General features: G+C 31.9%; 2 protein-coding genes across 2 annotated transcripts; both read left to right on the top strand.

The window, feature by feature from the left end:
• The first annotated feature begins 707 nt into the window (after positions 1-707).
• LOC145064701 (uncharacterized) lies at positions 708-1424 on the top strand. Its single transcript, XM_079012100.1, has one exon. It carries the CDS (start codon positions 708-710, stop codon positions 1422-1424), a length of 717 nt encoding a protein of 238 aa, XP_078868226.1.
• An 11748-nt stretch (positions 1425-13172) lies between these two features.
• Positions 13173-14423, top strand: LOC145063114 (putative BOI-related E3 ubiquitin-protein ligase 3). Its single transcript, XM_079010709.1, has 2 exons — positions 13173-13722; positions 13806-14423. Exons 1-2 carry the CDS (start codon positions 13306-13308, stop codon positions 14391-14393), a joined length of 1005 nt encoding a protein of 334 aa, XP_078866835.1. The 5' UTR covers positions 13173-13305; the 3' UTR covers positions 14394-14423.
• The last annotated feature ends 325 nt before the right edge of the window (positions 14424-14748 follow it).

Here is a 14748-nt window from a genome sequence, read left to right as displayed (position 1 = left end):
TTCCTCAAATAGCACCTACTCGCCGAGTTAGTCTCTCGACTCGTCGAGTAGATCACTTAAAATGCCCGTGGATCACGGCCCTACTCGACGAGTTGGGCCTCCAACTCGTCGAGTCCCAGAGAAAAATACAGAAATGCTTAAATTAACAGCGTACCGGGAATCAGGTGTTACGCCATTAGGGTTAAATAAGGTCAAATCTTGCTTAATACGAACCAAATACTGATTTGCATGATTGTTTGTTCACCTGATCAATGAATTAATAGTTTTGTTGAAATCAAAGGATTAGTAGTCGTGTCCTTGATATTAGTCATATTAGGAATCGGTGAATAATGAATAAATATACATTGTATCAGTAGTTAGCCATTAATTTGATATGTAATTTATCTAGACCAAAGTACCTAAAGAAATTTGTCTTTCTGTCAGTTTATCGATATTTAATGTTAAGTGGTATTTAAAATATTAAATAAAACTCTTCTTATTACTTATGTATTTTGTGTAACCTATAATCTAAAACTCCAAATTAATTCACCATTGTTCCCCTTGTGTTCGACACTTGTTCTTACCACAACTATACTATTACATGATTAGGTCCACTATCTAGTGTGTGTGTTAGTCCGGTTGCGATAAATTCGGTTTTATAAATTTAAAACTTGAACAATTAATATATATATATATATATATATATATATATATATATATCACACATCATGAACTATGATATTTGGCGTGAACTGTTCGAAATTTACTACATCGGGTATGGAGTTGATGATCACGTCAAGCCTCCTACACAAGTAATGATTGATAAAGAAAAAGAAAAGGACAAAGGAAAAGAAGAATCAACAAATGCAAAGGATCCATGGGTTCGCAAGGATTCAATCGTGAAATCATGGCTTTATGCCACCCTCTCCATCCCCCTTCTCAATATGATTTTCAAGAAGCAAGCAATAGCTTTTGAAATCTGGGAAAACCTTGAAAAGGTTTTTCATGATAACAAGGCCTCGAAAATTATTCAAGTTGATCAAGAATTAAGAAACATCTCTCTTAGTAATGCTTCTATCACATACTACAGCAACAAAATAAAATCCCTTGATGATCGATTAGAACACATGGATGCTAAAGTTTCTGAAGCTAACCTGGTAGCTTACGTGATCAACGGACTATCTCCAAAATTCAGGTACATAGCCATAAACATCCGACACTGGGATCTGCCTTCGTCTTTCTGGGATGTTCGATCCATCCTCATTTGTGAAGAGCAACAAATGCTCCAAGATGAACAATGTGACTCTCTTCTCACGCATGCTAACAGTTCATCATCCCCACATGCTCTTACGGTTCAAAATTCGAATCACAATTCATCTCAGTGGCGTAATAATTTCAATGGCAATATTAGCAATAGAGGTCGCTACTGTGGGGGTTGTGGTTGAAAACAACCGTTTTGTATCAGGTTTGACTGTTGGTGACATTTTTGGGACACCCGTCGGTTATGCTTTTATCCAGTGGTTAAATGTCAGGTTTTTGTGTCGGTTATGAATGTTGCAACTGTCTTGTGACAGCTTTAGACTTGAGACATATTTAAACAAGTTTTTGGTCAACTTTCTGGTAGGGACGAAAAAAAACATACCTTATCATTCTCTTTTCTTGCTCTCAAACTTATGAGTATTATTCAATTGAGGATTTAAAAGTATCACCCAAATACTTAGATTTGAAAGTGTTTAACACGATTTTCAGAATTTTCAAGTGTTTTTAATCCCAAACATGTAACATTTTCACACAAATATAAATGATGTTTACAATTTACTTATCATCTAATATGCAATTTCAATCATACTTTGTGCATTAGTTCATGGTTATAAACATGTCCAACTTCAAAACGTCGAAAGTGCTAGTGGAGCATAAAGTATATATGCTTCAAGAACATTTCTTTCTTTTATTCGTATCTCATTTGATCTCAAAAAAAATCTATAATTCTTATATAAAGAATAATTTACCTTTAGGCTACTAAAAGGAATGGTGATTGCAGTCAACTAAAGATAAAAGATTCTATATAATAATCGAGTCTCTCAATCACTGTTTTCATGTATTAGAAGTCCATGATCGTTAGCAATTCGATTCAAATTCGTATATGTTTGATACGTTCTTTCTTTTTCTTGGACAAGTTTTCCTTTTCCAAACTATTCCTAAACAACCATACAAATTTATATTCCCTCGAAAGTAAAGAACACAGTTGTCTAACCAAATACACATAACTTCTTTACGTATAAGTTTATAAAGATATATATGAAGAAGGTTCTAACAAAACGACAAGAAAATAACATATTTATTCCATTTCTCTATCTAATTTTAATAAATATGGCGTAATGAGTACATATTAGGTAATGAGTTTAAGTCAAATTGTTGGAGCTTGATAGTATTTATCACTTCAGTTTATAAAAGTGGTAGCTTTCTTATGTTGATCTTGTTCCACATAGGACGGAAGAAGAAACTTGAGTGGCTTTATAAGTTTAAATGCTACTCAATACTTGAAAAGTGATTTGAAGGTAATTTTAAAAGTGGTTAGGTCTATGTATTTTTGGCATATATTATATAGTTAAGGGTCTATTGATTATTTTCGGTTATTTATTTCGGACAATCGAATTTGCAACCATTCATAAAAGGTGGTAATCGAAGGTTATTTTCATGTTGTTTTTTAAAACGTAACTTTGAGTTTCTTAATGCCATTGGTGTTAGTAAAAGCATTGGTTTACTTTGGTGGTCTTATGCTATTGTGTTCTTTGGGGGATTTTGAAAGGGAGAAATGGATGGATTTTTAAAAACCGACTATCCCAACGATGAAACCAGTAGAGAAGATTGCTCTTTGTTCCTTGAATTGGATTAAGCATGGAGCCAAGCTTCATAGTTTAGATTGGTTTCAATGGTGTAGCTTTTGTGTTTCAAATAGTTTCACAGCGGGGGGTTTCACGGTGGGACATGCTGTTTTAAAAGCAGCTACAGGCAAAATCACTAAACATGAGAAATCGTGCATGGAAAATCAACACGTGTTCATACCATTTACATTTGATACGTTTGGTTTCCTTGCACCGGATGCGGTAGAGCTTCTTAAAAGAATTAGTTGTACCATTCAAAAAGGCTTAGTAACGTAGTTTTTTGCCCGTTTACCATCTCACTCATTGTACGATGATAATTAATATATATATATATATATATATATATATATATATATATATATATATATATATATATATATATATATATATATATATAAGAAGAACAATTGTTTCGTATAAATTTTGTTGCTCTAGCATCTTGTTATTTTTTTTTATATATAATATATCCACCATTAAAAAATCAAATTAACATATCAACATGTTTTTGAAACTTTTAATGTATTCCATAAGTTTCATTTTAACAAAGCTTTTTATTATCATCGGTTATATTGTCTCGAAATGAAGTGCGTTTAAAAAATTTATGTACTGCAACTAAGACATTATTAAACCCAATTGTTAGGTATTAAAGAATAACAAGAAGATATTGTGACATGGGATGAATCATATGAAAACAAAAACCAGTAGATATAGAGGTTGCTTTTGTGAAACAATGATTCCTACTTTCACATGGAATGGATGGATTTTGAGATAGGTGTTGGTGTGTCTTAAGAATAAAAAGGACAACCCCATTCGCCCTTTGCTTTTTGCTCCAAAAGAAAGGAAAAAAAATAAAGTACTTTTGGCCAACAAGGGAGGGTGGTGTTCGTTCCAACCATTTTCTCAAAAAGACCATCACAAATCAATAGTGGGGTGTAAGTGTAACTATCACCTTTACTCCAACCATTACAAATTTCTCATATTTTCATCATCTAATAATAACAATAATAAAAACATAAAACTTTTTTTATCACATGAGTTTTGTATGATATGAAAACAATAAGCACAAATTTAGTTAACCACCCCTACGAAAGAATGAATATATATATATATATATATATATATATATATATATATATATATATAGGATATATATATATATATATATATATATATATATATATATATATATATATATATATAGGAATGAATATATATATATAGGATATATATATATATATATATATATATTCATTCTTTCGTAGGGGTGGTTAACTAAATTTGTGCTTATTGTTTTCATATCATACAAGACTCATGTGATAAAAAAGTATATATATATATATATATATATATATATATATATATATATATATATATATATATGGCAAGGGGTTAGGTAGGTCCTAGGACCTACCTAAGTTCCTAATTTCATTTACAATATATATAATAAAAAACTAAGAACTACCTTAAAAAAAACAGAGGACATTGTTTTAAAAAATTTCTTAAAAAAATTTAGAAGTTGAAAAATATAAGTTATTAAGGACAATTTGTTATTTTAGATTATGGGATTGATAACAAAAACTTAACCACTCTTAATCGACACTTTCAAAATATCAATAAATAAATAAATTGCTCTAATAAAAAGAAGCTCACGTGCCAAAGACTCTCACTCTCCGTTCGCCGCTTTATCAATGGACAAATAATCAACTAGTTTTTTCTTAAAACGTACAGGTTTTCAGTTATATTTCAATCGGTTTTTAAAATTTTTAATCGGTGGCGCCTGATCGTTTTTAACGATTGAACCAGTTCAGTTTTTTTAAGGTACACGACCCGACCCGACCGCCAAAAGTGTTGTTGATTTTTTTTATTGGCTCCACTTAATTTGGGAACCACGTGATTTTTTGTTCTAGATTCGTCATTATATATATATATATATATATATATATATATATATATATATATATATATATATATATATTCTTGTTTAGTTAAATAGAAAAAGAAAGATAAAGTGCAATATTATTACATTTATGCCATTACAATGTAACATTTGGGCAATGTTTTAAAACCCGGGTCGACCCAGCCGGTTCAACCGGTTGGACTGTGACTCGAAGTAGAAGGAAGGTCAATTGAGAACGGTTTTTTGTAAAAATACGGACCGGATCGAACCGGCTGGGTTTCCCCTAAACTGCGGTGATAGCTTATTTTATTTCCTTATTTTTATTAGTTTATTTTAGATTTTTAGATCTTTTTATCATTAATGCATTGTATTTTATTTATTTTTCTTTAGTATGGATTGTACCGGGTGCTTGTTATGTTGCATGAGATATTTTGTAGGTTTTTCGGTGCTTGTTGCGGTTGCGGGTTGATTGGAGACGGGCTTAGTGGGCTTCCGAGGCATTATTGGGCTTGGCGGAATCAAAGAGGAAGAATTGGGCTTTGAAAGTTATTAGCTTGGATTATTTGGGCTTGTGAAGATGGATCATAAAATTCTAATTTTGGGCTTGGAGTATCCATTTGATGACTAAATGATGATTGGTGCATTTCAAATTACATGGACAAGGGAGGGGGACCAAAGGAATCTTTGGTAGTGGAAGGGTGGAGTGGCTTGGTGGACCAATAGCATTACAGCAACATTTGCGCGGGTGGAATTTTCGCCGCGCGGGTACCCGCGCAACTGCCCAGTTTGGGCATTTTGGTCATTTGGCTCACCATAACTCTTAGGGATCAGATCTAGAGGTCATTCACGTTTTTCCACCATTAGAGACTTGCAAGAGGCGATTTTGGGAGCTAGAAATCATTTCCTTTCATCTTTCAAAATCTTAGGTAGTTTCTTTATGCAATTAGATTATTGTTTTTGTTACTTTGTTGCCATGAGTGGCTAATACTCTTATTTGGTTGACTTTGGCTGAAAACCAATGAATGTTTGTGGGTTTTGAAAGATTTATGTTGATTATCAATTTATTCCATGTTTATGATTCTAGTTTACAATTCTTATGCTTATTTGATGCTTTGATCATGAGCTTAGTATTTAATTGAGCAATGGTAGATTTATTTCATTGATTTTGCATTGGATCATTGAATTTATCTAGAACAAAGGCTTTATGATGGTAGAAATCATCTCTAGCTTATGAATCATATCTCCTTTATGGATGTGTAAGCATTTGACATCCTCTAAGAATTGGGCATTCCTTCATTCTTAAGGCTAATTGATTTCTTGGGATTGATTGCTTCAATTGACCCTTGATCTTAATTAAGAAGGTGTGTTGTGGGCTTCCCCAACCTCCATACTACCTATAAGGAATCTTGGCATATCATGCTTCATGACTGCTATAACCAATTTAGGATGAAGGATAAGCTTTCTATTAGATCCTAATGATAAACACACAAATGTTCATTGTGTTGAATTGTCTTAGTTAACCAATTATTTCCAACCTTTGAGCATCTCATCAACTTGCTTAATTGCAAGGTTTTTAGTTATTCAATTATTTTAGTTTTCAAGTAATCAAACAACCCCCCCCCCCCCCCTTTAGTTTAATCGTAGTTAGTTAGTTTAAATTTCATTAGTTCTATTAGATTGCATTGGTGATTGAATACAACCATTTCCCCGAGGATCGATACCCCTTTTTACCATTATATTACGTTTATTTAGCAATCAAAGGGTGTAATTTGCTTGGTGGGTTGGACATCCCATCACGCGGTTCGACCGCTTATGTGGAACCAGTTAAAACCGGATTGACCCGTTTTAATAGGGTTTGGATAGTTGGATACAAGTAGCGAACGACAACGCAACGAGCCGTTTGCGGTTTCTTCATTGTTTTTCAATGTTTAAACTTTGTGGACATCAAATTATTGGTTTTATATGTTTATGCATTATGCAGGAAAGTAAAAATATATAAAAATAGAAAAATACCAATAACCGAATTGACCCGGCGGTTCAACCGGTTGACCTGTGAACCGGTCATTACACCGGGTCAACTAAAGACCCGGGTTTTAAAACATTGCATTTGGGAGGAATTTTGTACAGATAAATCATTCAAAATCTTGTTTAGATCCATCACTTTTTTCATTAACAAAATAATGAGAGAACATGACTTTAAAAATGGACAAATTTGTCAAGATTTAAAGATAAATGAAATGAAGGATTGGGATGCAAACCCAACTCCCCCACTACCCCCACCACAATTATGTCTTGATTAACTTTTTGAAAAAATTAATACACAAAGTAAAAAGAAAATGTAAATTTCATTATATGATATATCCATTTAGAATCCAATTCAAGTTGTAAAAAGTATATTGTTTTCATTTATTTCTTATATTCAACACATTGCTATCACCATCAAATAAAAACAAAAACAAAAAAAGACGTTGTCTTACCAAGATCCTTCCCACTACCATTCATACGCATCCAATCAACACGAAGAATATTTCTTTTCTACCCTTTTTATCATCAAAGTTTGCCTAACCCTATAAACGTAAAAAGTGGCCACAAGCATGACCTTTTTTAGTATTCTAGATAAAACTAAAAATCACAACCAAGTCACACTCCATACTCTTAACTAAAACTAACCTAAACAAAATCCAACTTTGCTTGCTTTCATGTATTAGACCAATAGATTTGTTTATTTTGTATAAAATGTTGTTTTTCCATCTTGATCCATTAATATATGATTGAAATCGTTAATTACTTGGATTATGCAATGATGTTTCATATTTTTGTCAATTTATGCGTCTCAGTTGTTCTCTAGACAAATTATACAATAAGTTTCAATTTAAGATTAAAATATGCAATATTTTGCATATTTTGCATCCAGCATGTTCAATTGATGAGACGTTGTTACATAGTTTGAACCAATTGCGTAATTTAGTAAAAAGTAGCAAGATATTACACGAACTAGTAAAAAATTTATAATTTTATTGCATAAATAAAAACTTAATTAGTGCCACGGCATGACGTTGTCATTTTCCATTATGATAATTTTTTTAAAACAGTAGCATTAAACATTAAAAAATAGCAAAAACTAAGACAAAAAGTACATTAAAGAATTATAAAAGATGGGGTTTTCACCCAATCAACCTATTTAACTCTAAACTTAAACCATCTAGAGCTAATCCAAAAAAAAAGATTGGGATTGAATATAACCCTATTACAATTGTATATGTTTAATTCTAAACGGTAACCGGCATCAAAAGATTTGCTTCGTCTTAAAATGCACTATATTGTATAGATTAGAAGAAATATGAAACATTAACCATTATAACACATCATTATAGAAGGTAAATAATAATAATAATAATAAACTCTTTTATGACAAAAAAAAAAAAAAAAAACCACGTACATTGTGCACATGCCCCTCCATGACCGTTTTCATCATTGGGTCAAAACTGGAAAAGGTGTACTCTAAATTTTTTATTATTCATTTATTGCAGATGAAAACTTTAATATGGCAACTTACAATCTTTGACTTGCAAAGGGCTATAATAATAATAATAATAATAATAATAATAATAATAATAATAAGATAAAACTGTAAAAATGGTCTCTATGGTATATATTTTTTCCAAAGGTTTTGTTCAAGCTTTGATTTTTTTGGTTTTTGTGATCTTTTTGAACTAGTTTCGTTGTAGATTTAGTCTCTTAGTAACTTAAATGATTGTAATACCTTTGGGGTATTTATTTTCTATTTTTCTTTCATTTTTTTAAATCTAATACTTATTTATTTATTTAAACAATTAAAAAATAAGAGGGGTCATCTCTCTCTCTCTCTCTCTCTCTCTCTCTCTCTCTCTCTCTCTCTCTCTCTCTCTCTGACTTGGTTCCAACCCCCATCCTTCATCGTCTTCATTCCTCTACGCCTCCATTTTTTCTAGCAACACCACAGCCACCACCGATTATCACCTCCCGTCCATTTCCTCACTCCCTAGCCTCTCCCCTATTCTCCACACCATCGTCACACCAAACCCGCTCTCTCTGTCATTTTCTTTTTTTCGGTGACAACCAATCAACGAACTGTTGTCGAAGAACATAACCCAACTCCTCAGCCTATACGTCTTCCTCACTACATACATTCCCATCTGATAAAGGTAAGACCACCAGTTTGATTTTATATATTCCAATTTTAGGGTTTTCAAGTTCCGATCATAGGGTGTCAAGGTCTGAGTTCCTAGGTTTCAAGGTCCAATTTCAGATGATGAACATTTATATCTTCGAATGTGGATATTTTGGGTTTTAAAGTACAATTTTAGGGTTTTCACGTCCGATTATGAGGAAGAAAACGATGTTTGATGGTTGGAGGTTTGTGTTTTCTCCTTCTGATATGACTTGTTTTTTAGAAAAGACATTTAGGTAGTAATCTTATTTATAAGTGATAGCTTATTTTATGTCCTTATTTTTATTAGTTTATTTTAGATTTTTAGCTTTTTTTATTAGTATTGCATTGTATATTCTTTATTTTCTTTATCATGGATCGTATCGGGGACTTGTTATGTTGCATGAGGAATTTTGCAGGGTTTTGGAGCTTTTTGTGATTGTGGATTAGAGTGAAGACGGCTTAGTGGGCTCCCGAGGCATTGTTGGGCTTGGCGGAATCAAAGAAGAAGAATTGGGCTTTTAAAGTTGATGGCTTGGATTATTTGGGCTTGTGAAGATGGATCATAAATTTCTAATTTTGGGTTTGGAGCATCCATTTGGTAGCTAAATGATGATTGGTGGATTCAAATTACATGGACAAGGGGGGGGGGAAAGGAATCTTTGGTAGTGGAAGGGTAGAGTAGTGGAATGGTGGACCAATGGCAACACAGCAGCGTTTGCGCGGGTGGAATTTTCGTCGCGCGGGTACCCGCGCAACTGCCCAATTTTGGGCATTTTGGTCATTTGGCACACCATAACCTTGGGGGATCAGATCTATCAGCTACATTGACGATTTTTCACCATTGGAGACCTACAAGAGGCGATTTTGGGAGCTAGAAACCATTTCCTTTCGTCTTTCCAAATCTTAGGTAGTTTCTTTATGCAGTTAGATTATTATTCTTGTTACTTTGTTGCCATGAGTGGCTAATACTCTTATTTGGTTGACTTTGGCTGAAAACCAATGAATGTTTGTGGGTTTTGAAGGATTTATGTTGATTATCAATTTATTCCATGTTTATGATTCTAGTTTGCAATTCTTATGCTTATTTGATGCTTTGATCATGAGCTTAGTAATTGAATGAGCAATTGTTGATTTGTTTCTTTGATTTTGCATTGGATCATTGAATTTATCTAGAACAAAAGCTTTATGATGGTAGAAATCATCTATGGCTTATGAATCATAACTCCTTTATGGATGTGTAAGCATTTGACATCCTCTAGGAATTGGGGATTCCTTCATTCTTAAGGCTAATTGATTTCTTGGGATCAATTGCTTCAATTGACCCTTGATCTTAATTAAGAATGTGTGTTGTGGGCTTCCCCAACCTCCATACTACCTATGAGGAATCTTGGCATCTCATGCTTCATGATTGCTATAACCAATTTGGGATGAAGGATAAGCTTTGTATTAGTTCCTAATGATAAACACATAAATGTTCATTGTGTTGAATTACCATAGTTAACCAATTATTCCCAACCTTTGAGCATCTCATCAACTTGCTTAATTGCAAGATTTTTAATTATTCAAGTTTTTTTAGTTTTCAAATAATCAAACACCCCCCCTTAGTCTAATTGTAGTTAATTAGTTTAATTACACTAGTTCTTTTGGATTGCATTGGTGATTGAATACAACCATTTCCCCGAAGATCGATACCCCTTTTTATCATTATATTACGTTTTATTTGCAAACAAAGGGTGTAATTTGCTTGGTGGACTTGACATCCCACCAATAAGTGTGATGATTTAATTTTTAAACATAAGTGAATATGGAAGGACATATCTCTCTTGAATATGGTTATTCTGGGACTCGATGATGGAACCATATTTTGTTTTGCATAAAGATAATCGAAAATTTTCATTTGTATGTGTGTGTATGTGTGTGTGTGTGTATATATATATATATATATATATATATATACTCCATCTGTCTCAAAATTATTGTCCACAAATAAAAAACATACATATTAAGAAAATATTAATTACCACTAACCTTGTTAAATGAAATGACAAATATACAAATTTTGTTGCATTTAATTACATCATTTTGTTGTATTTAATTCCATATTATTAATGAAGGTATTTTGGTAAAAGTAATATTTATTTTAATAAATATGTTATTATTTTGAGAAACCAAAAAGGAAAATGGATTATTAATATGGGACCGTGAATATATATATATATATATATATATATATATATATATATACACACACACACACACACACACACACACGATGAGGTTCAATAGAGAACCATAATTAACAAAGAACTAATCGTGAGGGTCGGAAGTCATAAAGATCAACGACCAAAGAAATAGATGTACACTTGTACATTGGACATACACACCGGATTATACCAAAAAAATCTACCTCCTTATCAAAAAAAATTCACCAATTTTTTTCGTTTCAAATTTTTTAGGCCACATTTTTTACCGATAAGAAAACCAAATATACCATTGTTCATGATTTTCCGTCCTCTTTCCATAGAGATTCATGTTGATATATAAAAAACGAACTTTCTTTTTCGATAAAAAAAACCACTTCATTTTGTTATTTTTTTCAACATTTAAGTTTATTTTTATCTAAAAAAAAACTAATTATCCAAAAATATTAATTTTTTGAACTCTATTAATAAACATCAACACCGATTAAAAAAAAAAGACTCGATCGGTTCAGATTCACACTGTGAGTCTAAATTGTAAATGTTTCAATTTGTAACATTCACAATGTGAAAAAAATTCAATCAGTTCAAATTCACACCGTGAATCTAAACTGTAAATATTTCAATTTATAATATTCACAATGTGAATGTGACTTACTATTTCAACTCTATGATCATTCGCAAATTAACTTTGTGAAATTTACATATGAATCGAAATATATTTCATGTAGTTTTATAATATTTTGACGTTTTCAATACTCGTAAATTAGTTTTGTAAAATCAACAAATGGATTTATTCACATTATCAATCTAACTTACTATTATTCACACTATGAATGTGAGTAGGTTCACAATGTGAATCTAAGCAAGTTCACAATGTGAATCTAAGCAGGTTTACAATGTGAATTTAAATTGAAATTTCGATTTTTTTTAAATATATGGCGTGTCTTTTTAGCCAGCCTCATATAGAAAATAGGATGTCTTTTTATCCAACGATATATATATATATATATATATATATATATATATATATATATATATATTTGTTGTAATATTGATGGACAACTATTGTGTGAACGTGTGGATAATGCTATTTTATTAAAATTACTAAGACAATATGTTGTTTAGTAATGTAAATACGTTCAATCTCACCAAGTTATTGTTATTTTAATAGATTCTCACCAATTTTAATTTATTTTTGTTCTCATGCATCGTTTTTTATTTATTTTAATTCTTACATAATACGACTCAATAAATATCCTGATAACATTCTGACAGAATGAGAATAATTAAAAATATGTATAATAACCTTATAAACGATTTAATTAGTGAAAATGCTTAATAATTACAATAATTATATAAGATTGAACGTATTAATATTATCAAACAACATATTTTCTTTGTCATTCTCACAGAATAGTATTATCCACACGTCCACACAATAGATGTCAATCCACATTTGAACCTAGGGCTCCCTATATATATATATATATATATATATATATATATATATATATATATATATATATATATATATAGTAGGTGCGAAACCCGTGTATTACACGGGTTGATTCAAAAGTAATAAAAATTAAAATGTAAACCTTTAATATCTTTAAAATAAATATTCAAAATAAAAAAAAAGTAAAAACGTATTTATTGTAATTTACTATCACATTAATTACAATTAATACTTTACATATATAATATATGGCTTTTTAATTTTTAAAATTAAAGAAAACCCAAAAATTGACATGTGGATATTATTTATTTTAAAAATACCACAAAATGACAAGTGTCAAAACTAATGAGAAATTGACATGTGGCAAAATGGATCTTCATTTATTAGAGTGTATATATATATATATATATATATATATATATATATATATATATATATATATATATATATATATATATATATATATATTTCAACCAACACAAATATTTTAATAATTTCGTATATTATAAGTTTCTCTCTCCTAAATCAAATTCTCCTCTCCAATAAAACCCCCCACCGAAAGCCTTTCTCACCTACGCTACATTTGCATGCTTCTCTGCCTTCTCATTTTCTCTCTCAACACACAATACTTATTATTACTTTGCAAGCTGAATCAAAGGGAAAACACGAAGAAAAAGCTTTATAACTGAGTATTCATGGCTGTTGAGGCAAGTCAGCATAGTCTTTACCATCCTCAAATGATGATAACTAACGCCATTGATAATCAAGGAAACGGTATTAATGGCCCTTTAGGTTACGGAATTGGTGGTCATCCTTTCCCCACAACGACCACTGCGATGTTCTGCTCTGGTTTTACCGATTCGATTAACCCTCTTCCGGCGAATACTGCTAATCTGAAATCCGAGAGTGGCCTCACGTGCAGTCTTCCTGTAATTTCTAGAAAGCGAACTCGGGATTCTTCTGATATCAATACCTTGTTTTCCTTCGTTAATAGTCATAACATGAATCGCAATCAAATGGAGAGTTGTGGAGCCTATACGTTTCTCGGAGAGGACATCTCTTTACAGATCCAACAACAGCAGTTAGAGATCGATCAATTCGTCGCTCATCATGTAATAATCCTAATTATCTCATTCGGTTTTAATTTCCAAGTGTTTTTGTTCGAACTTGTTTGCTAAATTGTTGATTTTCGCAGACGGAGAAAGTGAGACTCGATATTGAAGAGAGACGAAAGAGAAATTCAAGGAGATTAATTGCAGCAGTAGAGGAAGGAATCTCGAAGAGACTAAGAGCAAAAGAAGAAGAAATCGTGAAGATCTCGAAATTAAATTGGGCATTGGAAGAGAAAGTGAAATCCTTATGTGTCGAGAATCAAATCTGGAGAGAATTAGCTCAAACCAACGAAGCAACAGCAAACGCATTACGCAGCAACTTGAAACAAGTCCTCGAACAAGTCGTCCATGACGATTTCCGCCACCGTAGCACGGCGGCGTGTGTAGACGACGCCGAAGACGCACAATCATGCTGCGAAAGCAACAACGAAGAACAACAACAACAACAACGAATCGGTCATCATCATGATAATAATCATAACAACATGAATGATGATTGTAGCAGTAGCAACAACAACAGATTATGCAAGAAATGTGGTCAGGAAGAATCATGCGTGTTGCTTCTTCCTTGCAGGCATCTCTGTCTTTGCACAGTATGTGCTTCCTCTGTTAACATTTGTCCTGTTTGTAAATCCACAAAGAACATCAGTGTTCATGTGAACTTGTCCTGATAATTAAACTTGTTTTTTTATTCTCTTCAATTCAATATTACAATGACAAATAGTTTCAAGAAAACTAACAAATTGTAGCCATTTTTGTTGTTCAATGTTTCAATAGTTTTAATCGAATGAGCAAATATTATTATTATTATTATTATTATTATTATTATGAGATTTAATTCTGATATGATTAAAGGAGATAGGGATAATAGAGGGGTAATGGGAAGATAGGTGTTGTGATGTCAACGTGGGAACAGGAAAGTGCAAAGGTGCAGTGGAAGCCTCCCAAATGTCCGTATTTGACCCCACTCCCATTTTATTGTTCTTTTTCACTTTTTTTCTTTTTAACGTTTATAATATCAAGAAT

The sequence above is a fragment of the Lactuca serriola genome, chromosome 7 (assembly GCF_051521515.1).
Source record: "Lactuca serriola cultivar US96UC23 chromosome 7, Lser_US96UC23_V15, whole genome shotgun sequence".
Taxonomy (NCBI): domain Eukaryota; kingdom Viridiplantae; phylum Streptophyta; class Magnoliopsida; order Asterales; family Asteraceae; genus Lactuca; species Lactuca serriola.
This window is presented reverse-complemented; position numbering and strand designations above follow the sequence as displayed.

Excerpts from the sequence above, each read along its gene's own strand:
- LOC145064701 (XM_079012100.1), top strand. The coding sequence starts at position 708 with ATGAACTATGATATTTGGCGTGAACTGTTCGAAATTTACTACATCGGG.
- LOC145063114 (XM_079010709.1), top strand. The coding sequence starts at position 13,306 with ATGGCTGTTGAGGCAAGTCAGCATAGTCTTTACCATCCTCAAATGATG. Across the intron at positions 13,723-13,805 it reads ATCAATTCGTCGCTCATCAT|ACGGAGAAAGTGAGACTCGA; the intron begins GTAATAATCCTA and ends TGATTTTCGCAG.